At 47.5% G+C, this 27,027-nt stretch overlaps 1 protein-coding gene across 1 annotated transcript; it reads right to left on the bottom strand.

The window, feature by feature from the left end:
• Positions 1-793: 793 nt before the first annotated feature.
• LOC123097419 (E3 ubiquitin-protein ligase RNF25) lies at positions 794-26,232 on the bottom strand. The gene is made up of 7 exons (XM_044519134.1): positions 25,959-26,232; positions 23,940-23,978; positions 22,952-23,089; positions 7,651-7,790; positions 7,391-7,473; positions 1,630-1,772; positions 794-1,334 (listed from the first exon to the last, which is right to left on the bottom strand). Exons 1-7 carry the CDS (start codon positions 26,103-26,105, stop codon positions 906-908), a joined length of 1,119 nt encoding a protein of 372 aa, XP_044375069.1. The 5' UTR covers positions 26,106-26,232; the 3' UTR covers positions 794-905.
• Positions 26,233-27,027: the final 795 nt, after the last annotated feature.

Here is a 27,027-nt window from a genome sequence, read left to right as displayed (position 1 = left end):
CTGGATCCTTGATTTTTGCTGGAACGTCTTTGTTTTCGCTACAAATGGCATCGAAAATTGACACCATGGCGGTGGCGAGTAGGGCGGCCGAGGGCGAGCACGGACAGCGCAGGTGGCCGGCGAGCATGGGGCGGCCAAGGACAAGTGCGAGGCGAGCATGAACCTCTGTTTTTTTTCTCACACGCATTTACGGGGAAGAAAGAAAGGAGGAAGACGAAATCGGGGGTTGCATCAGACAGTTTGGAGGGGGCCAATCAGACGGCTGAGCGACGGCCGGCCGACCAATGCCTATTACTGCCCTTTTAGAAAAAAATTGGCCCCTTCTTAGTTGTCCGTCACACTCCATCACCGGCAATGGGGACGCTTTTACGGCCAATTCTTTTGATGACTTCTAGAATAAACTGAAATAAGCTGCCCCTACCCAGCTCATTAGATTTCTAAAAAAATAAATTTGATCAGGGTTCTAGAATAAGCTGGGTAGGAGGAACTTATTTTAGAAGACAAAAAAAAAGCCATCAAAAAGAACTGGCCGGCGAGAGCGTCAAAGGCAGCTTGGGAGGCATCTCCGGAAGGAAGTCAACCTCACCCGCACAACGAGCAGGGCGGCCCGACGGCATCACCACATCAAGAACCACCCCGGGCGCCAGGGCCGGCGGGGAGGCAAGGAAGGCGGGCTGGGACTGGCTCAGTAGGCTGAACAACGACGCCATTGCGGCGGCAGCAGGGGACTGGTTGGCTACCGGGTCGCGAGAGAGGGACATTTTCTGCCTCTGCATCAGAATGTGGCTTCGACTCGGTGGCACGAACTCACTCTGCTTTCTAATGAGTTGTCACACTTTTGTTTGACCACCGTACTCTCCGTCAATATACATGTTCGATAAAATAGAGCTGCAAAAATGCTATTGTCAAGTTTCTGCGTCTTTCTTCTGCCACTGTTGCCTAGCGGGCTGGCTTCTCTGCCACTGTTTTCCAGCAGGTTGGCCATGAGGCTGTCTTCTGGGAGCATAAGCTCGGTTTCTCCTTGGAGGACCTGAATTGTTTTCCTTCTTGCCGCCGCCGCTAATGTTTGCCATGCCGGGTGGATCTGTTTCTGAAGTTGAGCTTGCGGTTGCTTCCCAAGAATTGGTGCTGTCTCCTGCACTTGTGGTTGGCTCACTAGCAGGAAGAGAAACATACATTCCGGGCTGTATGGCAAGGTCTTTCTTTGGTTCAATTAAACCATTCCGTTCTTGTTGCAGATTAAACAATGACCCAAATTTTTCTCTCCTCTTCTTCTCTGCCTCGGAATGGAGCAACTCTTTATCATCTACTCCCAGGTCAACTGTTAAACATGCCTACATGTGAACGGATAAAAAGATATTTATGATGGATTCCACTTAGGTGTAGCATATCTCTAAAGGATGAAATACTAGAAATAAATAAACTGCACTAAGAATCATGCAACTGTAAGAACTAACAAGTCACTGAAGGAAATTATATCACTATGATAAATGATAAATTTACTAATTATTCCAAAGCAACGACGCAAATATGATGGAGTGCAAGGGATTTTATCTCTAAATAAGAAACTGATAGTGCCTGGAAATGTTTAGATGGTTCACTTGTATTTGAATCATATCCACCACATACCATCAGCTGAGAAGTGTTTGCATCCAACAGATCACGAACATGCTCAATGTCCTTTTCATCAAACACTTTGCGGCAAACTGGACAAAATCCTTTGTGATGATTTGCACTAAATAGCTTGTCTGAGTTGGACAATCTCAATCCTTCTGAAGAATCAATAACAAGTAGCAACAGAGAAGATTACCAGTAGTGACATGTAACCAACGGACAAAATGGTAACAGCATGTATGTACAAAATTACGTTGCCAATAATTGATACGCTGAAAAGATGTCATGTAACGTGGTCATCAAGAAATAGGGATCAGGAATGTAAAGCAATCACTGGAAGTCAAAACTAAATTTGTTTTATTTAAGATAATAACCTTATTGAATGAATGGCGTAAAATTTGGAACATGGCGAAGCATCACTGCGAACCAAAGATTTTCCGGACCCAAATTATCCAATAACCGAACTCACCCCCTTCGTGGACAGAGATTGACAATGACTATTGTTCATTGGAAAACGTTTACAATCGCAGACCGGCCACGTCTCGCGCCAGTTGCTCCCACCCTCGCCACGTCGTGTCATGGGCCCCCACACGAAGCACCACCTCCCCCTTTGCCACATATCTTTTTTTCCCTCACTCGCGCATATCTCTGGTCGGCTCCACCAACGAGCGACGCACAAAAATCCGGCGACAATCAGTGTCCCACATAGCTGCATCCGGCACGGCGGCGAGCTTCAACCAGCGCTCGACGCAGCTGCAACCGGCACCCGCTGGTGCCAGAGATGACAGCCACTCGTCCTGCAACCGGCAACACCAGCACCACAGACGACAACATGGGGATGCCGTGACCATGGTGACCACATGCTGGAACAGGCCGGCGGCAAAGTTGCAACCCCGACGGCAGAAGCTGCAACCGTCAGGGGCTGCGGTGGGGTTCTTGCAACCAGCAGGCGGCATTACCGGAAACAGACAATAGTGATGCTGCGCCTCACCCGCCATGTGCTGCAACTGATCGGCTGCAATGCTTCGACCGCAGCCGCCACATGCTGGAACCGACCGACGGCGATACTACCACCGCGGACGCTGCACGCTGCATGCTGGAACCAGCTACCTGGTGTGTTGTGGCAGGCAGTGTGGCTAGCTGTGACCGGCTCTGCGGGAGAGCTGCGAGGCCATGAGGACACTTGCTTCGACCACGAAGCGTGAGTTGTGCTGCAACAGGAGGGTGCAGCGGCCGTGACCAGACGCATGTAGCCGGTCATGCGCACGGGCTACACAAAGGCCGGCGTCTGACGAGGGAGAGGGACAACATGCGCCAAAGAGAAGACGGCTCGCGTGAGCGTCCAGCTCAATATGTTTTGTACGCAGATGATGCACAAGGTTGCTAGAGAGGTAGATGGCCGATAAGTTGTCGCAGAAGACCAGCGTGGCGGAGCGCACTGAACAGAGAAGCTCAAGGTGCTGGCACAGCCACACACATTCGGCGACCACATTGGCCACACCTCGGTATTCAGCCTCGGCGGACGAACGAGAGCCAGTCGACTGCCATTTCAACGACCAACACACAAGTGCGTTGCCCAGGTAGATGCAGAACCTAGAGGTAGACCAGCACGTGTCCGGGCAGCGGCCAGTCAGCATTGATGTAGGTGCGCAGATAAAGCGTCGATGAAGCATGGAGGTGAAGACCAGGAGCAATGGTGACACGGACGTGGGCACAACACATGCTTGAGGAGCGCGAGGTGGAACTCGCGCGAATCATGCATGTGGAGGCAGATCTAGGCGAGCTCGAGCCGCGTAATTGTCAGGTACTGCAAGGTGTCAGCAAGACTACCGTAGGAAGTGGGATCGGCTACACGGGGACCATCGACAGGGGAATGTATCTGGTGCACCCGTCCTTGTGGTGCTACCGGTGCACCAGATGTCACAACATATTTTAAAACTCTTTTAAAAATGTAAAAAAATCTAGCGCATTGGCACAACATCAATGTAGGTTGTCACAAATTTCAGATCAAAATTCGAAACATTGTTCAGGATACAAAAATGAGAAATTGGACATCAATGTGATAATGGGTCATATCTAAAGCCCAACTTATGTTATGTACTATTTAGTGTCGAATTTTTCATTTTTTATATTCCAAGCTATGTTCCGCATTTTGGTTTGAAATCTTAGGACAACATACATTGATATGGTGTGAATCTGATAAAAAAACAGAAATTTTCAAACATTGTAAAATGTGCTACGTGAGTTTGGTGCACCGGTAGCACCACAAGGCTTGGTGCACCAGATATTCTCCCCGATCGACATAGGGCAGCTTGGCCTTTGTGTTCACCGGTGTGGTAGACGGTTTGCAGTTGTCCATGGCGGGTGCTCCACAATGAGATTGGCATACTGCCCTTGGGAGAGGAAGAAGCCCGTGGACGATCGAGTAACGCTGATGCCGAGGAAGAAATGGAGCGGGCCGTGGTCCTTCATGCCAAACTCACCGGTGAGCTCGGTGACAACAAATCAGAGAAGCACGCACTGGAGGCGGTGAGGACGATGTCGTCAACATACAGCAGCAGGTACGCAACGCCGCCGTCGCTGTTGTAGACGAACAGTGAGGTCTCGGAGTATGTTGAAGTGAAGCCGATGGTGCGCAGGAACCTGACGACGAACAGGAACCAAGCATGCGGCGCCTGCTTGAGGCCGTAGAGGGATTTCGTCAGGCGATGGCGCACGCGAGCCGCCTCAAGCGGTGGCGCTTGTATATGCGCGTACGTTCGCGCGTACGTTCCACAGGCAAAGGAGCCGGAGCAACACCAGAGTACGAAAGCACCTGCATAACAGACGGGGCAGGAGCCGTAGCTGGGTTAGTACGAAGCAGAGATGCCGACAGGTGAGCACGGGAAGGGTAATCGGATCAAAGCAGCGGTAGCCACGGTGATTGGCTGGAACACACACACGATAGAGCAAAGCGTGAGCTTGTGCCGGGGCGTGGACGCTATGTTGGGGAAGCATAAACACTCAAAAGCGAACAGGAGAGAGCAGTCAGGTGCGATGCCAAGGAGAAGCTCGAGCGGCACAGCCTGCAATTTTGGAGGAAAGTGGCAATGCTGAGTGCTTCGGCTCAAAACCACAGTGGCATGTTGGCGTGGAAGAGGAGCGAGCACACACCGTCATTGAGGGTACAAAGGATACTCTCGGCTATGCCATTCTGCTGGCTAGTGTACGGGTAGGAGAGGAGCACGGTATCATTGGTGGCGAGCAGGGAGCGCATGGTAGCGTTATCAAACTCATAGCCGGTGTCGGTTTGCAGAGCGAGAATGGGACGTTGGAACTGTGTTTGAACATAGGCAAAAAGGAGATCAGAACTGAAAGTAAATCCAATTTGCATTGAAGAGGAGATGTCCATATATAATGTGTAAAATCATCAAGGATAACAAGGTACTATTCATAGCCCGGCACACTTACAACTGGCGAAGTTCAAATATTCACGTGGAACAACTGAAATGGAATGAAACTACACGCCAAAACGCAGGCGTGTGTTTGCCACAGCGACAAGTGTGGCAGGTGTGTGACAGAGCTGTTGCGGCTAATCGGGTACTAAAAGAGGGAGGCAACATTCAAATGCCAGAGATCCATGATGACCAAAGCAGGACGGGAGCGAGCCATGGGCATGCTAGCAACAGGTAAAGGTTGATGGTGGAGTTGCTGCGCAGAATCACCGTTCGAGTGCGGCAGTCCTTAACAGGAAAAAAAAAGCAAATTCCTCAAACTCAACAGTGATAGGATTATCTCGAGAGGAAGTTGATGAACAAAAAGAAGATTCTTACTAAATAAGGGAGAAAGAAGCACATTGCAAAGACAAAAAGGGGAGGAAGTGGTGGCAACAGAGCCGGCACCAATGTTAATGATGGGGAGGTGATTACCGTTACCATCGATGGTGGAGGAAAAGGAGGGACAGAAGTGTTCAAGACTACCGGGCACGGGGACATGTGCAAGGATGCGCCAGTGTCGAGGTACCAACCCAGCATGCTGCCTGATGACGAGGGCCCTGCTTTGGCGCTGTGGAGGGTGGCTTGCAGAGAGGCCATGTCCAATGTCGATGTGGGAGCAGGGCACCAAGGCTAGCGGGAGCGACGTCAAAGGGTCCCTAGCAGGGATAGAAGCCGTGGTAGCCATACGTGACATGCGCCATGGGTGGAGCCAAGGCTAGCATGGCGTGTTGGTGCGGGGTACCAGGCCGAGGTTCAAGCACGCTGGCGCTCGGAACGCGCCAGGCCATGCCTGCACGAGCCCCATCCAAGAGCAAGAGTGAAGGGCAGGAGCGGGATACCACGGCGCCCGTGCTGGTGATGGAGCTGACGAGGGAGCCCCCACCCCCACCCCTGGTTGACGCGGACTTGTTTCTTCCCGCACCCACGGCCAACAGCGGACGAGGTGTCAGCGCTAGTAGGTGTTGGAGAAGCAGTACCGACGCGACCGGCGATAAGGCGTGTGCGGACTAGTCGACATGGTGCTCCTCGAGCAGGATGGAGCGCTCACGCGCGAGGTGATGTGATCGATGGCATTGTGGTGCGGACAACCGAGACCGTGCAACAGGTGGAAGACATGGAGGGTCTCGATGACCGGTTGGCCGAGATCGGGCAGTTCACCAGTGTAAAGCTTCAGCTTGTAGTACTGCATGATGGAATGTCACCCTGCTCAACGGCGTCGTACTCGGCACCGATGTAGATGGCGTGGAACAACTGATTGGTAGTGAAGAGACGGCACCGATGTAGACGGCGTGGGACAACTGGTTGGTAGTGAAGAGACGGCACCGATGTTGACTGTGTGGGACAACTGATTGGTAGTGAAGAGACGGCACCGATGTAGACGGCGTGGGACAACTGATTGGCAGTGAAGAGCATGGAGAAGGTGGTCCAAACAACAAGTGCAGAGTCCCCGAGCTGCATGCCAACATCAAGGAGTCCCGAGAGACGGTCATATACAACCCGCGCACAATCGCGTGAACGGCCATCAGCCACTCATGATCATCCGTGCCGGGAAGAGTAGGGGAAACATGGCTGCGCAGACCAAACATGCCAAGGATGGCATCGAAGTGTGTTGGTGCCATTGAGCGTAGTTGCCAGCATTGAGGTATGTGGTGTCAGATGTCAACCATTTGAAGAACAATGGCAGGAGTGAGCGGAGCTAAGCCAGCAGCAGCAGCCGGATGTCAACCATTTGAAGAACAGAGGCGGGAGTGAGCAGAGCTACGCCAACAGCGGCAGCCGGCGCAATGCGGAGCACTAGAGGAGCAACGACCTTTGGTGGAGCGGGGGTCGGCAGGGAGGACACCGTCGGCGTCGTCACCGTCACGGGAGGAAGCAGGAGAGTACATGGGGTTGAAATCCATGGCAGCGGCAGAAGGATCGAGTGTGAAGTGATAAAGGTCCTCAGCGTCTGATATGTATTAGCTCTCTGGAGTATATGTACAGTTGCAGGCCTCAACCAGGGCTGACCGTGTGCCACTACCATATCAAGCACGATGCCCACTCACGCATTGGGCAGAGCACGTACAAGGGGAAAACGTGTGCAGCAACCGTGCACATGTACACACAAACTGACCATACTAACAACTTTCTATAAGAAACTACTGAATGAACAACTCATGTGTGATTCAAATATTAATCACTGGACCTAACATATTTGTAGAGTACTAGTTCTCAAGTGCGCGAAACTGATCCAGGCAATATGCACAAAGAACAAGTGTTTTTAAAGAAAGGAAAAAGGCTAAAAATAAGTCTTCTCGCACCTTCGGTAGATATTGTTGTGTCTATCTTCTTAGAATTGGCATCATCATGCTGGAGCCAGCCCCACCATCTCATAATACAGTCACTGCAGTGGAAAAATATTAATCAATCATCAGAGAATAAGCTACTTCCTCCGATCCATATTAATTGTCGTTGCTTTAGTACATCTGACAATTAATATGGATCGGAGGGAGTACTTTTCTTGGTGGGGCAGAGAATAAGCTACTTGTACATATCTGTAGCAAAAGGAATGGCATCAGACCTGTGAAAACAGTGGTAGCATGACATCAACTTCATAAATGGCAAAGCAGAATCATGATTATTCTCTGAGACTAAAGGATACAGACACAGTGGACAATCCCCGGCTGGATGATTCATATTCGAGAGGATCTCTCCAGCTTCCTGCACATGAAGTTACTTCCATCATGTGAAAACAGAACATTATGCAGCCTCTTCGACAACAACAATCATATTATGCAGAGTTTTTTGCAACAGAGTCCGGTAATACCGTAATACCCATCGAGCAGTGGAACTGGGCACATGGGAAATACAGAAGGTATGCTCGTGTGTATTACAAAATCTGTATACACAACCCTGGTTTGAGTTTTGAAAATATCTAACAGCTGCAAATATCAACTGAAACTTCCTAAAGATACAAGACATCATAGTTTGCAGAGCAGCCTAGTATTATTTTGATGGCACCTTATCTTACCCCTTCCTTTACTATATAGATGTGCAAGAAGTGACGTGAACTGCACGTAATACCACCATTATAGCACATGTCAGGACCCTGACAGTGTTATCTGAAGAATCAAAACTTGATCAAAGTTCAGTTAATATACTACCCCTATAAAAGAACCAAAGGGGCTGATCTAAACCATCTCAACCGTCTAAGTACGAAATCTAAAGATCCAAAACCTCCCAATGTTGAGCGCACTAACAAGCCACTAATCCCACCCATCAAGCTTTTCGTACCCACCAATCGGGTTAAACCCCAGACGCCAGAGTTTCTGGCTGGCCTATCTGAAATCCATCTAAATTCCTCACAATCAACCTCTGAAATTGTAATTCCCTTGCTGCTGTGACTGTCTACTGAATATTTCGGTCCAACCAACACTGGACCTGACAATTGGTATTCAAAGCTAGGTAAAGCTTTGGCAGCAAGCTGGATCTGGAGACAGAGAGGAGTTAGGGTTCCTGTAAATCCTCTTCTTTGGTCCCTGGTCCGGCGGCGGTGATTCTTTCAGGTGTAGATTTGGTCAGGGAGTACTGTTACTTAAGCTTACTGCTTTAGTGGTAAAATCCCACCCGCCCTCCCACTCTGGTGTACCTTGGTGGTGGGCGGCCCAGGAGGCGGCGATCGGCGGTGGCAAGATCTGCTACACAAACTTAGGCTGTTGTCAAATTCCTTCCTTGGCGGTGCAGATCATACCACCAGTGAGGTTACAAGGTATCTTACAGGCCTCCAGTTGATCTTGTTGGTTTACAATGGGTGGTGATGCACATTCTGGCAGTACTGAGCATCTACAGTTCCAATCTCCAACTGGATGTCAAAACCTTGCAAACAAACTGAGAGCTTGACAGGAAAGAGTTCCTAGAGTTCAGTGAGCATGTCACCAAAAACTTTCAGAACATGCAGAAAACCCTCACTGATTTGCCAACTTCTCTGACTCGGTTTGTTACCACTTTCCCCAAACCCAGAGAAAACTCACCCACTACTCGTAAGGGTGGCCAAACAAGTGTCCAAAATCACACTCGACAAGCCCCCCGAGGAATCATGTAGGTGGTCTGCCAACACCTATAACTGTTGGTTCTGCAGTCCTACATGATGTGCAAACAGGGAGAGAACTTCAGTTGGATCGCAGTAGCAAAAAACCCTATAGACACCACCACTTTGCTCAATCCAGACCACCACCTCCTGTAGCTGAAAACAAAAATCCCAACGGGATACAAAATCAGGTGGCTCTCCCCAATACTACTGCTGAACATGAACCAAGTGGACGAACATCATGATCATCAGAATATGAGAGCAAGTGCCTAGAGAGCAACAGTTTGACAATAGAAGACAACATGCTCTAGTGAAACGTGCCAACATGAATATCCCCAAATGTGATGCGAGAACTCCCCCAGAGTAGAAAACTGGAATAGCAGTGATATATCTTAAGAGCATCTCCAAGGGGGGTCTGCTCCTGTCGTAGCCGCCGTTCGCCTGCCTCATAGCCGCCTCGCCATCCACCCACCTGCATGGATCTTGGGTCAGCGGAGTCAGTGGGGCTGCCCAATGCCCAACGCGCCTGCGCCGAACGTGGAGAGCGTCACCCGCAAGGACCGCCATATACGCCAGTGTGCCCACTTGCTAGCCGAGAAGGCGGCTGCGGTGAAGAAGATCGTCGACCTGGACATGGACATGGCCGCGTCCGTACCGGTGTCATCCTCGACCACATCCGCAAGGATGCCGGTGTCCACGCCCTCGCCGGCGCTTGTGGTTAACGTCGCCATGTCTTCTCAGTGGGGTGGGGGCATCCCGGATGGGTTCACCCAAGATGCGGAGGCCTCCACATCCTCCGCGGACACGGGCTGCGAGTTTGCGCAGCTCCAACGGACGCTGACAATGACAACAAGCTCCGGTGACGGACACGCCCACCAACTGTTCGGGGATATGGCGCCCCCAACTCACGTTATTTTTTCATCTCATATGCATTTTTAGGAGCAAATTTAAGATGCTAGGCTCATTGATGCATGTTTAGGACGATTTCAGGATGGACATGATTAATGATGGTCAAGAGCCTTCAAATTATGATGATCAAAATTCGTTGACCTTTGAGGTTGCACAAATAGCAGGACAAGCAAAGAACGTGACAAGAGAAGAATTGCATGCACAAACAAATAAGATACTTTGTCGATACGGGGCAACCTAGGGTCATCACCATGGTTATGGACCCACCGCCAAGGGACACGCACAAGTCATATACAAAGGTTAATTCTATCCTTTATGCGTGTCTACTTGGTTCTCTCATGGATGGTATACTATTTGACCCTCCTTCCCTTTGCACCAATAGGCTTGAGTCGAATGACGAACACGCAATGGAGGTCATGCATAGGAAAGCGCCCACACCATCCGCGGGGGAAACCTGGAAGCAAAGGAAGAAACGCCAAGACACTCACGTGGCGCAAGATGGCTAAGGATAACCCATACCATGTGATCGGTATTAACCGGCTCAGCCCGCCCAGTTACATCGGTTGGAGCCTGAGGCCCCCCGGCAGTTCTCCCGGTTGTACCGGTCCCGATTACACTGGCCTTCTACCTCGGTTACACCGGCCCCCTAAAGTTTGCGCCACCAACCGTTTCCTCCATCTCGCGCCTCGCCCAACAACCCGTTATACCGGCCAAGTCAACATGGTATAACCGAGTAACTGCCTGCGTGCAACTTAAGGGCCATCACCCGTGTATCTCCCTTCACCCACTTACCCCTTCATGGGTGGACCTATATATACTCCTCCTAGATTTAGGGTTAGTTAAGATTTGAGACATTAGAGTTAGCTCATCTATCTCCCCTTGTGGGGTCTACCTCCCCTAGTGGGATCGAGGCCATCTTCATGGCGAAGACTCCATATAGGAGTAGAAGACCTCCTAAGGGAGTAGATTCCTCCATGGAATGGAATTCAAGACCTCCTTTTCTTAGGACTTGGGAAGAACCTCCCACCTTGTTCTTGCTCTTCCTTGGATTTGTAAGAGGCCACATGAACCGTGTGGTGTGGATCTACGTTTACAAGAGGGTATTGCATTGGCATCACTAGTTATCCACGTGTTTCTCTTGTGTTTTCCCTTGATTTTCTCGTGATTTACCTTGTGTTCTTCATGTTCTTCCTCAAATCCACCTCTAATTCATGATCGGGCCACCTCTTCGGTTTGCTCTATATCATTGGGTGTGTCACACTTGGTTGCATACTAGCATGGATCCAATATGTGAAAGCGAGCAAAAGGGCTCAAAATATTGGGAAAAGAAGTTTTAAATAGCCGGCTAAAGTTTGAGCAGGGTGTCACTAAATGGTATTCATGTACAATTGTCCGGTAAAGTAATAAAATAGCAGGCTATAGCCCCGCTATAGCTGATTTGGAGAACTACCTCTATTTGGCATAGCCCTCTATTCAGAACTATGGGGAAAATCCACAAGTACTTCCACGAACACAAGCACTACATGGAACCACATCCAATCCATAGTGATCACAATGCAAGCTCTCTCCAGCATAGATGGGCCACCATCCAAGAGTCGATGAACAAGAGGAGTCGTAGAATAGTGATACGATGAGATGGAATGCAGTAGAAATAGAAACAGGGATAGCGAACCCGTATCTAGGGGAGTACGTTCGATGGAATAATTTCGTAAGAGTTTTGTGGTGCCTATGCTCTAGTGGTGAATAGGAACCAAAGTGGCATTAGAGTTGGAAGCCATGTACGCTTTGTTTGCTCAATGGTCATCATCTTTCTTGCTTGTTTCATATCTTGCAATATGTTGACATGTGGGCTTTTATAGTTTGAGGTTGGCAGACACATTGTACAATCAAATTGAGAAGAAGTCGTTCACTGCCGCATTGTTGGTTGGAATTGGAAGGGAAACCCAAGTGGGCAACCCTCTTTCAAGGTCTCAAGAACCCTAACAAGAAGAAGGAAACAATGATGGCTCAAGCTCCCACCAATATATTGGGGTAGATGAAGAGGATGAAACAAGTCGAGCGGCAACCAGACTTGGGACCGAACCAGAGAGAAGTAGGATCATGATGGGGAAGAAGTGGGAGAAGAAGTGGGTCGCGGGTGGCAGAGTGGCGAGCAAAATGTCGGCCACATGGAAAGAACTCCTTTCCAACAAAGGCGTCAAATTGAAAGAAAAAAAACGGACATCAAGGAGAGATACAACTCTACTTGGGTGTTCAAAGGGATAGGATGGAGTTCCATAGGGAGAGGGTCAGGAGAAGATGGATATCAAGAAGATGAGGGTATGGGAGCATATAGAGCTTCAGAAGGCAAAGGCGAGGGGGAGAATTGAGATTGATAGAGAGAACGTGAGGCCTGCGAGGATCACCGAGGAGTCAAGGATCATGTTAGCCGACACTAGCCTCATGGATGATGAGGCCAAGATGTTCACCAACGTGCACAAAGACATCAACGAGCGCAACAAAAGCGCCTGATTCATTTGTTTTATTTGTTATCTTTGTATTGTTGAATTTTTTTTGTCGTGGATCATGTTGCCTTGTTTGAATTGTTTAACTGTTGTGCTATACTTATTGTTGAATGATCTACAAACATTGTTCGCATGGATTTGGTGGTGCGGATCACCCTACAGACATCACCATCAACCCCACAAGCTCCAAATGGGTCGATGACTAGAGCTCGCGCACGTGCCATAGACTGAGGTGAATTCTCTCCTACTTGAGCTCCCTTTACATTTGGATGAGACTTGGCTACTACCTCAAAGCGAAACTCTATGTGTGATTAGGTACGATGAAGACCACCACAGGGAAGCGAGAAAGTAACGCCAGGTCCACGAGGAGGAGCAAGGAGGCGTTGAAGAAGATGCCCAAAGATTGAAGACGAGTAGAAGCTCTCTGCAAACCCCTTGCCCACAGAGCCCTACACCCCTGTGCGCACGGGCTAACCCAGAAACTCCTAGACATCTCGTGCGCACGGGGTCCCTCGCTAACTCTCTGGACACCCCGTGCGCATGTGCTTGCATGCGAGCAGTGACCGGGAAACTTCCTCCCCTCAAGCACCTATATATTTCATACCTCTCCCATTTTCTAGGCTTAGCAAAGCAAAACTAGATCTTGAGAGAGCTTTGCTCATCTCATCTTGTCCTAGAGGATCAAGACCTCCATGTCCTTTGGATTTGAGAAGACTATATCTCAAGACCCTCATCTCACTTAGAGATTTGGGAAGAACCCTACCTATTGCCTGTGGAGTGATTTTGAGGGGAACAGGAAGCTTCACCTAGCCAATTCGGGGATGATTTGCATGAAAAAGGAATTTGGGGGTTTAGGGATCCCAAACCAAGTGAATATGTGTCTCCTAGGCTCCTGGATTAAGAGATATATCCATGGGGGTGGTTAACTCTAGAAACAAGTAATTGATGACAAATACTCAAATACCTCCCCAAACATTTTGATGAGCTCCTCCACCAATGCTTCCACCTTCTGGAAAGGGGTCACATCTTTTAATCAAATCCATCAAGTTTGGTTATAGATGGATGGTGGGGGATGGGGTTAAAATTAGGTTTTGGGAAGATACTTGGATTGGTACAGCTCCCCTTGATGTCCAATACTGGGATCTTTACCTCATTTGCATGGAGACGAATGTTAGTGTCAAAACTGTGTGGGATGGGAACAACCTTAAAATTACCTTTAGGAGGTCCGTTACTCCCCAGATGATGGAGAAGTGGTATGAATTGGTAGAAATAGCTAAGAGCATTACTTTCTCTGGTGTTTATTCTACTAGCTCTCTCTATTCGGTTATTAATTTCTGGGGTGTGCAACCAGTTCACATTCCTGCGGTTTGGAAGCTGTCTGTCCCTCCTAGGATTCATATTTTTCTCTGGCTGCTAGGACGTAATAAATTAATGACTAAAAACAATTTGCTCAAAAGACATATAGACAAAGGTAGAGAATGTCTCTTTTGTGCCTGTGATGAAAACACCACCCATTTATTCTTTGATTGTGTGGTTTCCTCTGCTATCTGGGAGGTTGTGCAAAGTTTCTTTAAAAAGCCAGTGGGCGCCAATTATGAGTCAGTAGCTAGAATGTGGGTTTCTAAATTCTTCTAACAAGAAACGCCTAGTTCTAAACACGGTCAATACTGTTGTTCTTTGGTGTGTCTGGAAATATAGAAACAGCGTGATTTTGATTATCTCTCTTGGATTGATATCAAACAGATTTGGTGGAGGATACTGAAAACACTCAGATCATGGCTGATCTTGGTGCCGGCACAACTGAAGGAATACATGGAAGCTTTCCTGGCATATCTCTGGAGTACCTCAAGCAACCTCTGCTGATAGGAAGTGGCTAAGTTCCCTGGACGCGCCTGATGACCTGGGTGATCTCAGCCTAACTGACGATAAGAGCCAGTTTCTCCAACTGGCGGCAAGCTGACTGGGAAGCACTCCATCCTGAGCCATGTCTCTGTTATTGGGGTGGGAGTATGGTCTCCCTCACATGGAGCTACTCCGATGATGAGGATCAAGAAAGGCGTCACCACTGAAGTCCGCGGATTCGCTGTTGGAAGTCATGATGTAATCAGAGGGAGATAGTGAAAAACACTGCCTGTGCGCAGTCCTTGTCGTTTTTGTTCTCGCTGGGACCCCCTCTAGCTGCCACTCCCAGTTTATTTTCTTGTCCAGTTTCAGTTGTTTTCCCTGCCTAGTTTTATTTTGGAACATGCCTGGCATGCTTGTATCGACTTGCTCTGGTTTGATTCTTGCAATGGAACTGGGGGTGGGGTTTTCCCCTCCCCTGATCGTCTAAAAAAAAAGAACCCTACCTATTTTACCTTTACCTTTGTTGATGTTGGATCTTGAGGTGTATCTCTCCTTGTTTGTGATTGGAGTAAACTTGTGTTGTGAACCTTGTTCTTGTGTGTTTCCTCTTGTTTTCTTTCTGCTATTTGAGATTCCCCTCATTTCCACCTCAAAATTGTGAAGATTGGGCCACCCTATGGCTTGCCCAATATCATTTGCGGAGGGGGAAACAGGGGTGCCGTTGCCTGAGCGGACAAATGGTGCTCGACAAACTGCTGTCCACGGACATGGGGGCCTAATTTGATGTTTATGGTTGGAGATGCTCTAAAGGAGCTGCAATTGAATGGTGGAGAGGTGCAGGGATTGTGGCTGCCACTTTACCTTAGTACAAATTTTGCAGATATATATAGGTGACAGATTCTCTGAAATTTCTATATGTGACAATGTCGGAGCTTTTCACTCACTTATTCAGACTTCCAGTGTCTAGTAGTATATTCTCAAATTTGAGCACTTGATGAATCTAATGAGAAGGATAATCCAGCTTTGCGTGATGATTACTACTCGAATAGCTTTGTCTCCGGACAGAATGATAGCATACATCATTATGTGCAGTGTCACCAGCCTGCAGACTTGCAAAGAGCAATTTGGCTTGCTAGAAGAATGGAACATGCACAACAACCAAAGAGACGATATGTTCAGCAATTACCTCTTTCTGTGAGAAGAACTGAAACCTGCCATTACTAAGACAGCAGCCGTCATTCAACAAGCAAGGATAGAAGGATTATGCTATAAATGCAAAGAACCGTGGTTCGCTGACCACAAGAAAGTTTATAAACTTGCTAATCAAGCTCAAACTCAAGCTTTGCAAGAAGCAATGCTGAATTAGTATATTTACTGAATAATCAGAAGAGAATAGTACTGAAGAAACTAAGGAAATGGCATCGATGGCTCCCATTAGCTGAATGGTGGTATATAATACAAGTTTGCACAGTGCTATCAAGATGACACCTTTTCAAGCTTTCTAAGACAAGCCTCTAAACGTGCTGGCTGAAGCTGCACTTTACCCTACTGATAGTGTGGACATTTTACCTTCAATTATCACTTCTGAGCAAACTGCATCCCAAATCAAACACAATTCGCTCAGAGCACAGGAGGGGGTAAAGCACTTTGCAAATAAGAAGAGGACTAAGAACTTTGGAAGTAAGGGACATGGTACATTAAAAACTCCAGTTTTACAGGCACACATCCTTAAGTATTCAAAAATGTCTGAAATTGCACTCCAAATATTATGGACCATTCAGGTTTCTCGGGAAATTGGCAATGTGTCTTACAAGCTCCGCCTACCAGAAGATAGTCAAGTACACCATACTTTTCATACAAGTCAGTTGATGAACCATTTGGGGCCCCCAAGCTATCCCATACAACTGCATCTCCTTCACCCTGATGGAACTATCTTGTTGGAGCCTGAGAAACTTATGGAAAGATAGCTGATCCCATGCCATCAAGGGGTAATCAGCATCCCTGTGGGGAGATGGCTGATCAAACGGAACAATTTGTCCGAGAACAAAGCAACCTGGGAAGATAGAACTTTTATCCAGAAGGTGTTTCCACACTTTCAGCCATGAGGACTCTGAAGAGTCGACACTTGATCAAAGTTCAGTTAAGTTTAAATAACGTTTCGCTTTGGTGGGAGTTGTCCGTTGTCGTCCATCTGCCATCTGATGTCCCTCTGATCAACTTACCACTTTGCCGAAAGAAGAGGATGCTGCTGACGTCGATCCTCAGTCGGACGGCAGCCAAGCCCCAAGACGTCTTTGTTTAGTTTCCGGTACGCTCCACTCAGCTATTCACTTGCTCCCTCTACTTTTCATTTGCATTATAGCATCTATAAGGCTATAAAGCCATGGATCTTGAGACTTTTGGGTCATTCTGGTTGTATTGGGTAAACCCTAGCCGCCAGTGTTCCTGGCTGGCCTTTAGGTGTATCTGAAATTGTTGAACCGGTATGGGCCCTAGCCCATCTAGATCTGTCTCTTGGGCCCAAGCCCATGAGAGGGGGTGACCTAGAAGAGGAGCCCCCCCCTTGTCCCAATCCCGTGCAAGCCGCCACACAAGTAACACACTTGCGCGAGCCACCAGACAGAAGCTCGATCCAGTCTGGAGGTACCTCTCCCTCGATTCAACATGGTATCAGACCAGGCAATGGAGGCGCCGGCGTAGTTGCTCGCCGGCGAGGTGGCGGGGTCCGGCGGGGCCAGGGGCGACGAGAGACGGCTGCGTGCGGGGCTGTGTGCGCACGCGCGAGGCGGTTGAGCTGTGACGCGGAGGAATGGGACCGGTAGGAGGAGAGGCGGAGGAGGATAAAGGAGAGGCAGCGCTTGAGGGTGCAGGAGGAGGAGCTGCTCCCGCAGGAGCGGGACAGGCAGGAGGCCCAGGTGGCCAGGTGGAGGAGGACGACGAGGAGGACGCTAGGAGGAGAGGCGGCTGGCGGGGGTGATCCGGTGCAGGCTGCTAGAGTGCTCGATCTGGAACAGGAAGAGCTTGGGCTGGACTGCTGGAGTGTGCTGCTGCTACTGCTCCTACTCTCCAAGAGTTGTTGACTCTGCAGCTTGCTCGTGAGGGGCTGTGAGCTGCTGCTGTGTGCTTTACTAAGATTTTTTTTTCTGTGGACTTGCTGCTGTGTGCTTCGTGCTGTGGTGGTGGTGCTGCTGCTTGGGAAAGAAGACTTGCTGAGGCTAAGTTCTGCTGCTGCTGCTGCTGAGAGCTGCTACAGCTGAAGTGTGTAGTCCTGAGGGTTGCTGCTGCTGATTATCCTGCCAAACGATGGCTGAACCAAATGCTCTTGCCGAGGCTTTCGAGAAGCTCGCTAAGATCCTCGCCGAGTCCAACTCTGGGGCCATTGTTCCTCGACAGGAAGTGGCTCAAAAGCTCGAAATGTCACCCCTGGGCATGAAGCTAGAGGGGGCCACCAATTATTTGAGCTGGTCCAGGAGGGCTTTGTGGGCTGTGGAGCAGAAGGAGCTTGATGGCCATTTGTTGGGCACCGTTGTAGAACCAGGGGACAAGAGTAGTGCAGAGGGCAAGAGGTGGAAGGTCATCCACTCTGTACTTATGGTGCCGTTGTTGAACTCCGTGGTGCCCTCCATTGGACGCTCTGTGGAGGGGCTATCCTCACCTACTGAGATATGAAAAATTCTATCCACCCAGTACTCTGGCAAGGGCAATGTCATGCTCATTGCTCAGATTGAGGACAAGATTAGGTTGCTGTGCCAAGATGATGGCATGTCAGTGATGACATACGTGGCAGAACTGCAGGCTTTGTGGGCTGACCAGGATAACTGTGATCCCCTGGAACTCTATGACACGGCTTCAATCGAGTCAGGGCACAAGTGGATGGCACGCAGGCGTGTGCTGAAATTTTTGGCTGGCCTCAAAAGTTGCTTTGATGCCATGAAGGCTTCCCTGTTGCACCAACCTAGTCTGCCTACCATTCCCGAGGCTATTGCAGCGATGACTCAAGAGGAGGTGCGCCTATCTCTTGAGCATGCAGACGTGAAGGTTGTGCCAGCTTCGACCTTTGCAGTCACTGAAAGCATGGAGTGGGGACATCCCACCAAATGTCATATCTGTGGGCAAGTAGGTCACTGGAAGAGAGAATGTCCAACTCGCGGCAGAGGTAGGGGATATAACAGAGGGGGGAACAGGCAGAGGCAAAAGTGCTAGAGGCAGAGGTGGATACTCAGAGACCTCATGGAGCCAGGCTGCTAGAGGCAGAGGTGGCTACTCAGGACACTCAGGGGGTCAGACGGCTCACATGGCCGTTGCAGGAGACACTGGGACGTCCAAAGGCAAAGATGTAGACGATGTTGTCTATGGAGATTTTGCTCACTGGGCCTCCACTGATGAAGGTAATCCGGAAAGAGCATCTCTTGCTACTAATGAGAGTGCTCCAGACTGTTCTTGACTCTGGAGCATCTAAGCATGTTTCTAGTAAATCCTGCGTGTTCGAGTCTTACAATAAGCATCCTCCCTCTCACACGGGCACCATACAAACGGCTGATGGCACAAAACTGCCTGTCATAAGGGTTGGTACAGCAAAGTGCACTCCGACCATTTCTCTATCGTCAATTTTACATGTGCCAGCCTTTCCTATCAATTTGGTCTCTTTCAGTGCTCTCATTGATCAAATAGATTGTCGTGTGATCCTTGACAAGTTCGGTTGCTTGATTCAGGAGCGACAGACGAGCCAGACGGTTGGGACTGGCACCAGGCGTAGGGGGCTCTGGTGTACATGGACCAAGAGGTGCAGCTGGACTTGGTGTGTGCTGCCACCATGGAGGACAAGGAGAAGCAGGCGATGATCCATCACTGTAGGATGGGGCATGTATCTTTTGATAAGATGAGTAGAATGTTTCTGGATGTTATGTGTGGCATAGGCAAGAGCAAGCTGACGTGCGATGCTTGCGAATATGCAAAACACACACGAGCCTCATATGTGAGTAAGGGGCTCAGGAGCATATCTCCTTTTATGCTTATTCATTCGGATATATGGACTAGCCCCGTGGTGTCAATGAATGGGAAGAAGTATTTTGCTACCTTTATTGATTGCTATTCTCGTATAACTTGGATTTACTTGATGCGTCACAAGGATGAGGTGTTTAGCTGTTTTCAGAACTTCCATGCTCTTGTAAAGAACCAGTTTCAGTGCAGGTCAACGTGCTCCGAATTGCCAATGGCACAGAGTATGTGAACAGCAGTTTTGGGGCTTTCATGGCTGACCAAGGGATTCTACATCAAACTTCATGTCCGGACACCCCCCCCCCCTCAGAATGGAGTGGCCGAAAGGAAGAATCGTCATATTCTTAAGGTTGCTAGGTCGTTGATGTTTACCATGAATGTGCCTAAGTTCTTGTGGGATGATGCAGTTATGACAGCCCCATACTTGATCAACCGGACACCTTCCAGGATACTAGGCATGAAATCTCCGTCTAAGTTGCTCGTTGGAGATAATAAGTTTGTTGTTCCCCCAAAGTTGTTTGGCAGTACCTGCTTTGTTTGTGATCACCGACCTTCTGTTGGAAAGCTTGATCCTCGGGTAGTGAAGTGTGTCTTTCTGGGATACTCGTCTAGTCAGCAAGGGTATAAATGTTAGTGTCCCTCTGAAAAACGCTAGTATGGATGTTACCTTCAGGGAGTCTGAGCCATTCTATGGTGAGCCGACTGATCTCAGTCTACTGTTTGCAGAGCTTGACCACCTACACCCTATGCGTGATGGTCAAGAGAGGGAGGAGGATGTGTCTCATACTCATGGTGATTCTGTGGACATTAACACTGATAATGATGTGCGGGTTCAGGTTCAACCAATAGTGGGTACAATTCCGGTTAGTACCCTCATCACTGATGATGATGTGCAGGCTCATGTCGAGCCAACTGTCGATACACTTAAGATTGGTGCTCTCCATGTTCCTGTTCGGGATCGATGGCAGACAAATACCCTGATGTACTCTCGACGGCAACCACAAGTACAGGGGGAGCAGCAAGGCAATGAGGCAAGAGTGTAGGGGGAGCAGCAAGGCAGTGAAGCAAGCTCATCTGACACAGTGGAGCTGCCCATTGCATTGCGAAAACCTACACGTGAAGCGGCAAGGAAGGGTGAGGTAGCAAGGAAGGCTCTGCCAAAGGATGATGCTTGTGATGACCTTGATATTAACAATTTTGTGTCTTACAAGGCTTTGTCACCTTCATACAAGGCGTTTGTTGCCTCTCTACAAACTGTGTCTATCCCTAAGGATTGGAAGGCTGCGAAGCAAGATCCGAAGTGGCGTGAATCAATGATAGAGGAGTTAGAAGCACTGGAAAAAAATAAGACATGGGTGCTAACCACATTGCCGGCAGAAAAGAAAGCAGTGAGTTGTAAGTGGATTTTTACCGTGAAGCAGAATCCTGAGGGCAAGGTGGAACGGTATAAGGCTAGATTGGTCGCCAGAGGATAGTCAAACTTATGGAATTGACTATGATGAGACATTTGCTCCAGTTGCAAAGATGAACACAGTAAGGGTATTGGTCTCGTGTGTTGTAAACTTTGGGTGGAAATTGCACCAGTTAGATGTCAAGAATGCCTTCTTACATGGTGACTTGAAGAAGAAGTATACATGGAGATACCACCAGGTTTTGGCACAGAACAGACTACGGGGAATGTATGCAGGCTGAAGAAATCCTTGTATGGTCTGAAGCAATCGCCGAGGGAATGGTTTGATAGGTTCAGACAGGCTGTTTGGAATATGGGGTATGGCCAATGTAATGGCTTGCAGTGTATGTTGATGATATCATAATCACTGGAGATGAGGAGGAGGAAATAAAGAAAGTGAAGGGATGTCTGAGCAAGGAGTTTGAGGTAAAAGACTTGGCAATCTAAAGTACTTCCTTGGCATAGAAGTGGCTCGGACAGAGAAGGGAATATCTTTGTGCCAACGAAAATACACCTTGGATCTCTTGGCTGACATGGACATGATGGGATGCCGTGCAGCCCCTACTCCGATTGAACAAAATCATCAAGTAACAGCACAATCAGGTGAGCTAGTGAATAAGGAAGATTATCAAAAGCTGGTTGGGAGGTTATTGTACTTGTGTCATACCAGGCCTGACATTACGTATGCCGTGGGGGTGGTGAGCAGATAAATGCATGAACCAAGGAGTAGGCATCTTGATATTGTTCACGGAATCCTGAGAAATTTGAAGGGGACTCCGGGTAAAGGGTTGTGGTTTGCGAAGAGTGGACATCTTGAGGTGGATGGCTACAGTGATTCTGATTGGGCTAGCTGTCAAGATGATAGAAGATCAACTTCAGGCTACTGTATGTTTGTGGGAGGAAATTTGGTGTCATGGAGAAGCAAGAAAGGGACTGTTGTGTCTAGATCAACAGCAGAAGCTGGGTATAGAGCATTATCTCAAGGGTTGTGTGATATGCTCTGGGTGAAGCTGGTAGAAACTAGGGTTCTACCGGGTCTAGGCCGGAGGTTGTAGGGAAAGGAGGGAGCTGGTCGTGGACGAACTCGCGGCCGCCGGCGGCTGGGCGCTGTCGTGCGCGAGGAGGCGGCGGCTGAGAGGGAGATGGCGCAGGGGAGGAGGCGGCTAGGGTTAGGTCTCCCGGCTCCCTAAGGAAGCTGAGCAAATATGATTGCTTCTTGCTTAATTCCAAAACGGGTCCTTACACGAGTTTATACAATCCTCCTAATAAGATAATTGGGCTAAGCCCCTAATAACGATAAGATAGACTGGGCCACAACTAACTGGGCTAAGCCCCTAATATGCCAGTCATAACAGAAGCACCTAGTGTGCGAGTTGAAGCTTTTGAGGAAGGGACCCTTGAGGATGTGGTGTGACAATCAGTCAGCTATAGCCATTGCTAATAACCCAGTTCAACATGATAGGACGAAGCATGTGGAAATTGATCGCTTCTTCATTAAAGAGAAACTTGATGCTGGGATCATCAGCCTTACTCATGTCAGCTCTGGGCAGCAGTTTGCAGATTGCTTGACAAAGGAATTGGGAACAAAGGATTGTAACTTGGCGTGTGACAAGATGGGCATGATAGATATCTACCACCCATCTTGAGGGGGAGTGTTGAACCGGTATGGGCCCTAGCCCATCTAGATCTGTCTCTTGGTCCCAAGCCCATGAGAGGGGTGACCTAGAAGAGGAGCCCCCCCTTGTCCCAGTCCCGTGCAAGCCGCCACACAAGTGACACACTCGCGCGAGCCACCAGACAGAAGCTCGATCCAGTCTGGAGGTACCTCTCCCTCGATTCAACAGAAATCCATCTAAATTCCTCACGATCAATCTCTAAAATTGCTATCCCCTGCTATTGTGAGTGTGTACTACTGAATATTTCAATCAGTCCAACACTGGACCCGACACACATGGGGCACTCCAAACACGTATGTGACTATCAAATACTTCGACTCCGAGTTAAATGCAATCCTCTTGAACATTATGATATGGAACAAGTCTTGTTCACTGCTAGTCTACTGTACAGAATGCAAGGAACAAGGAAATACCTCACACAGAGTCACAAGCATTGGGTAGTAGGAAAGCTCTTTTGCCTTGTCTTGGATACTGCTAATAAGATATGCCTGTCTATTCTCATCGAGGCCCTTACTTTCCACAGCATAAACATGAGGTGGTTCTTTTGGATACTACAAGTACAATGCCATAAAATGTAATGAATTAGTATTGAGACAATACATAACCATTGTGAACAGGTAGACTTACTAAGGAGATCAAAATCCTGGGAGAAAGGTAGCGGCATAAAAATGATTCATGATGTAAATTTACAAGCATGCTAGATATCAACATTTAGGCATTCAGCCTTGGAATGAAATTTGCCATTTCTCCAGAAATTAAGCAACACATGTGAAAGGTTGTTTGAACCAAGAGGTGCTGATCCTTCAGGTTTCATCCACCTTCTGAATTTACGATAGCACAAATTAGAATGTTGCCTCAATGTGAAGAAATGCAACCTTATTACTGGCTTACTGATTTCAAGACATTAATACAGTGAACCATTTCAGGGAAGATATAGCATTATTCCCAAGAATGAGCAGTTTCCAAAACAGCAAGATGTATGCATGTCATCAAGAAATTTAGTAGAGCAAATGGATATAATGTACCTTGTACAAAAGCAGTTACCACTCACATGTATTATTTTTCAAATGGCTGACCAACTTAACTCCAAATAATTGTACAGCTATTCCTAAGCAAAAAAAAGATGAACGGACTAACAAGTAATGATGCACACATTTAGGATACAGAGCAAGGCAAATAACGAAACAAGGTTCTAAGAGAAACAAAGGAAATATAACCTATTCGAATTCACGACATAAAGAAAAACAATGTAAGTCAATCAGTTGAAGATCTGTTTCCAAAATAGAGAGGTACTCCCTCCATTCCAAAATAAGAGTCGCTGGTTTTAGTTCAAATTAACAAAGAAGTTAGATGGGAGATATATCAAAATCTAGAAAGGTGGTAACCCATACAGGTTCATACCTGGGAGGATGCTTTAATTCCAAGAAAGAGTTCCACGAACTGAAAAGGAGAAAGCGGATATTGATATACGAATAAATCTGTATAACCCCTTTTAACAGAGGCAAGTAATAAAAAGATAAGGTGATATTGGTCAACAGTACAATTTTGCAATTGGATGCCACGAACACATGATTCATATATAAACAAGATCAAATATACAGTACAACCAAACTAATGCCACAACTAACAATTATTAATACTTGAAAGCTCATGGTAGGAAGACAGAACAGCTTTTAACCTAATTTGTTCAACCCGAATCATGGACATGCTGACAATTACTGGCTATCATATCATTGAAGTTCAACGAGCCAAAATATTTATACATATGAGGACAAATGTGGGCTTCTTTGTGACTTGGCATACGAGGACCACAACTTTTCACGTCGCTTCCACTTTGCATTCACTAGCCACCCCATTGCCTCCCCTTCCTCCTCGCAACCTCCCCTTATTCCGTATTTCCCCTACTTATCCTTCCTTTTTCCCATTAGAAAAACCTATATTTATCCCTTTGTGGATCGCATCCACTATGGCCTCCCAAAAACACCCCATCCCTGCCACCACCACTTTACCAGCACCAAGGTGGAAGAAATGTAGGTGTGGCTGGAAGTTATGTATTCGTTCAGTATCATATCTCTACTCCTATAAAAAGCTGAGTTGGTGATGATGGTGTGCCTGCCATCCTTTATTTACAACCGTTCGATTTACATCCAACGCATCTGAGACAAACTATGTCAGTTTTGCAAAAAGAGCCCAAGTACTCCACTCCTTGTTTGTAGATAACCCCCTGCCTCTCACGTTCAGCCATCTCTCCCTCTCACCTCATCTAGCCATCTCAGGAAAAAATAAGAAGGATCTGGAGAGGTCGCTGCTTTCGGCGCCTGTCTGCCCCCAACTCCTCTCATCCCTCCTCTCAGGCTGCATTGCCGACCACCACCACGACCCGCTCCTCCTCGCCATCTCCTCTGCCCCTTTCCAAATCATCCTGAGTTACATTCATGGTGGTCTAGAAAAAATAAACAAAATCGATACTCAAAAAATAATCCTTAAAGATCATTTTTTGAAAGCACAATAAGTGTTATTTCTTCAAAAGTTTTGGATGCAGGTTGAACACTTGAACGCTTTTGTTTGCAAAAGATTTTTTTTGTCTATTTTGCCTACATTTACTATTCACCCGGATGCTTGTGAGCTCTAGAGAAGAAATAATATCCGAAGAAACCTATTGATATTTGTTACACATAAGATTACCCCCACATACTTTGTCAAATAAATAACTCCCGGATCAATGCATTTCATGTTCCGTGCAACGCACGGGCATCTTACTAGTGCACTACTATGAATATCTGTATCAACATGAACTTACCACTACAGTGGTAGCATGGGTTGTTGGCTCAAATTAAGTATTACTGGATAGATTAAGAGCAAATACCATTGATGAAACAGTTAAATTTCTACTTACAATACTATCATCTTAAAAAAGAATTATCAAGGATTACATGAAAAGGTTATTAACAATAAACTGATTAAGCTTTTTGCGCACACTGCACTAAGTATAACTCTGTAAGGGGAATTTTTTTTACGTGAACTGCATTTTCTCTACAGAAGCATTAGAAGGATTATGGCATACATAATAACAACTGATCAGAGGCATCCCGACTCGGTGACTAAGAACCTAGCAGTTGATCAGAACTAACGCGATAAGCACTAAACATCCTTAGAGAACTAGTAGCTTATAACTAACTAATAACGAGAGGACTAACACTATATGCTATCATCGCCAAAGAAAAAAAAAACTACTATGTGCTAGGGTTCGGAAGCAGCAACGCAACCACCACTAACCACAGCTGACTACTTCCAGACTCAGCTGCTTCACAATCGATCAACCGCACGGGCCATGTATTTAATCGCAAATAACTTACGAATCGGAGGGATCGGATGCCGTGAAGCCGGTCTAGATATGGAGGGGATGTGGAGAAGGCGAACCTGCTGCGAGGAGTCGTCGGCAGTGTTGGGGCGAACGTGGACGACAAGGTGGGGAGGGAAGTCGCAGTACACGCAGCAGTCTTCTCCGTACACCGCCGCCACCGCCTCCACCTCCAGCCGCACCTCCTCCTCGGCCTCCGCCGCCATTGCCTCGGGGTTGTCCACGCCCTCACTCTCGCCTACAGGCGGACCACAGGTCGCCTGCCCACGACGATCCAGCGGGTGGACGGCGAGCGACGAGGGGCCCAGCCGCCAGAGCGATCTGTGATCTGGTTCTCTGGACTGGGGCCACGTGTGTTCTTATTTAATAGTATACTATCGCGTGTGCATGGTATACATACTTCCTCCTTTCCGGTTTATAGGGCTCGTTTAAAAAAATTGTTTTTCCATTTTATAAAACTAGCGGTAGTAACATAGACTAGTCTCAATTTTATTACCATCAGATTAGCAGCAATGGGTAGTAACATAGAGTAGTAACATGCTCAGGTTACTACTCTATGTTGCTACCTCTATAGTGGAGAGTAACATGCAACACTTTATTTATTATGCTATAGACTCATCTTGTCTTGATATGTGTGATGTTACTCATACTAGTAGTAACTAGCTATGTTACTACATACCTCTCTTTCTTCATCTATTTTATCTAGATATGTGTGATGTTACTATCTACGTTGCTTCCATTGTGGGTAGTCTCACATGTTTGGATTTTGTAGACCATTAAATCATCCGATGCAAGTAGTATTAAGAGAAAATTCATCAATGCATGTAAAAGTTCATGGAAATTTAGTGATCATGCATGCATTTGTTGTAATTAAAGCATCGGTAAACATAACTTTTTGAGGAAAATAAGCGTATTAATTAAGTATTTGTGCAAACTATAAAATTTATTCCACCACTCCCCGTCTATCTTGGTTGGAGAGATTTTAAAATTGAGCCTTATAAACCGGAAAAGAGAGAGTGTGTTGTTTATGAATTGCGTGCAAAAAAACCCCATGTGTTGCAATGGATATTATAAAATAAAGTTAAGAGTTTATGTGGCACTCGATAGTTTACCCACCGTCGTGCAGAG

This window comes from Triticum aestivum, chromosome 4D, assembly GCF_018294505.1.
Source record: "Triticum aestivum cultivar Chinese Spring chromosome 4D, IWGSC CS RefSeq v2.1, whole genome shotgun sequence".
Classification (NCBI taxonomy): domain Eukaryota; kingdom Viridiplantae; phylum Streptophyta; class Magnoliopsida; order Poales; family Poaceae; genus Triticum; species Triticum aestivum.
This window is presented reverse-complemented; position numbering and strand designations above follow the sequence as displayed.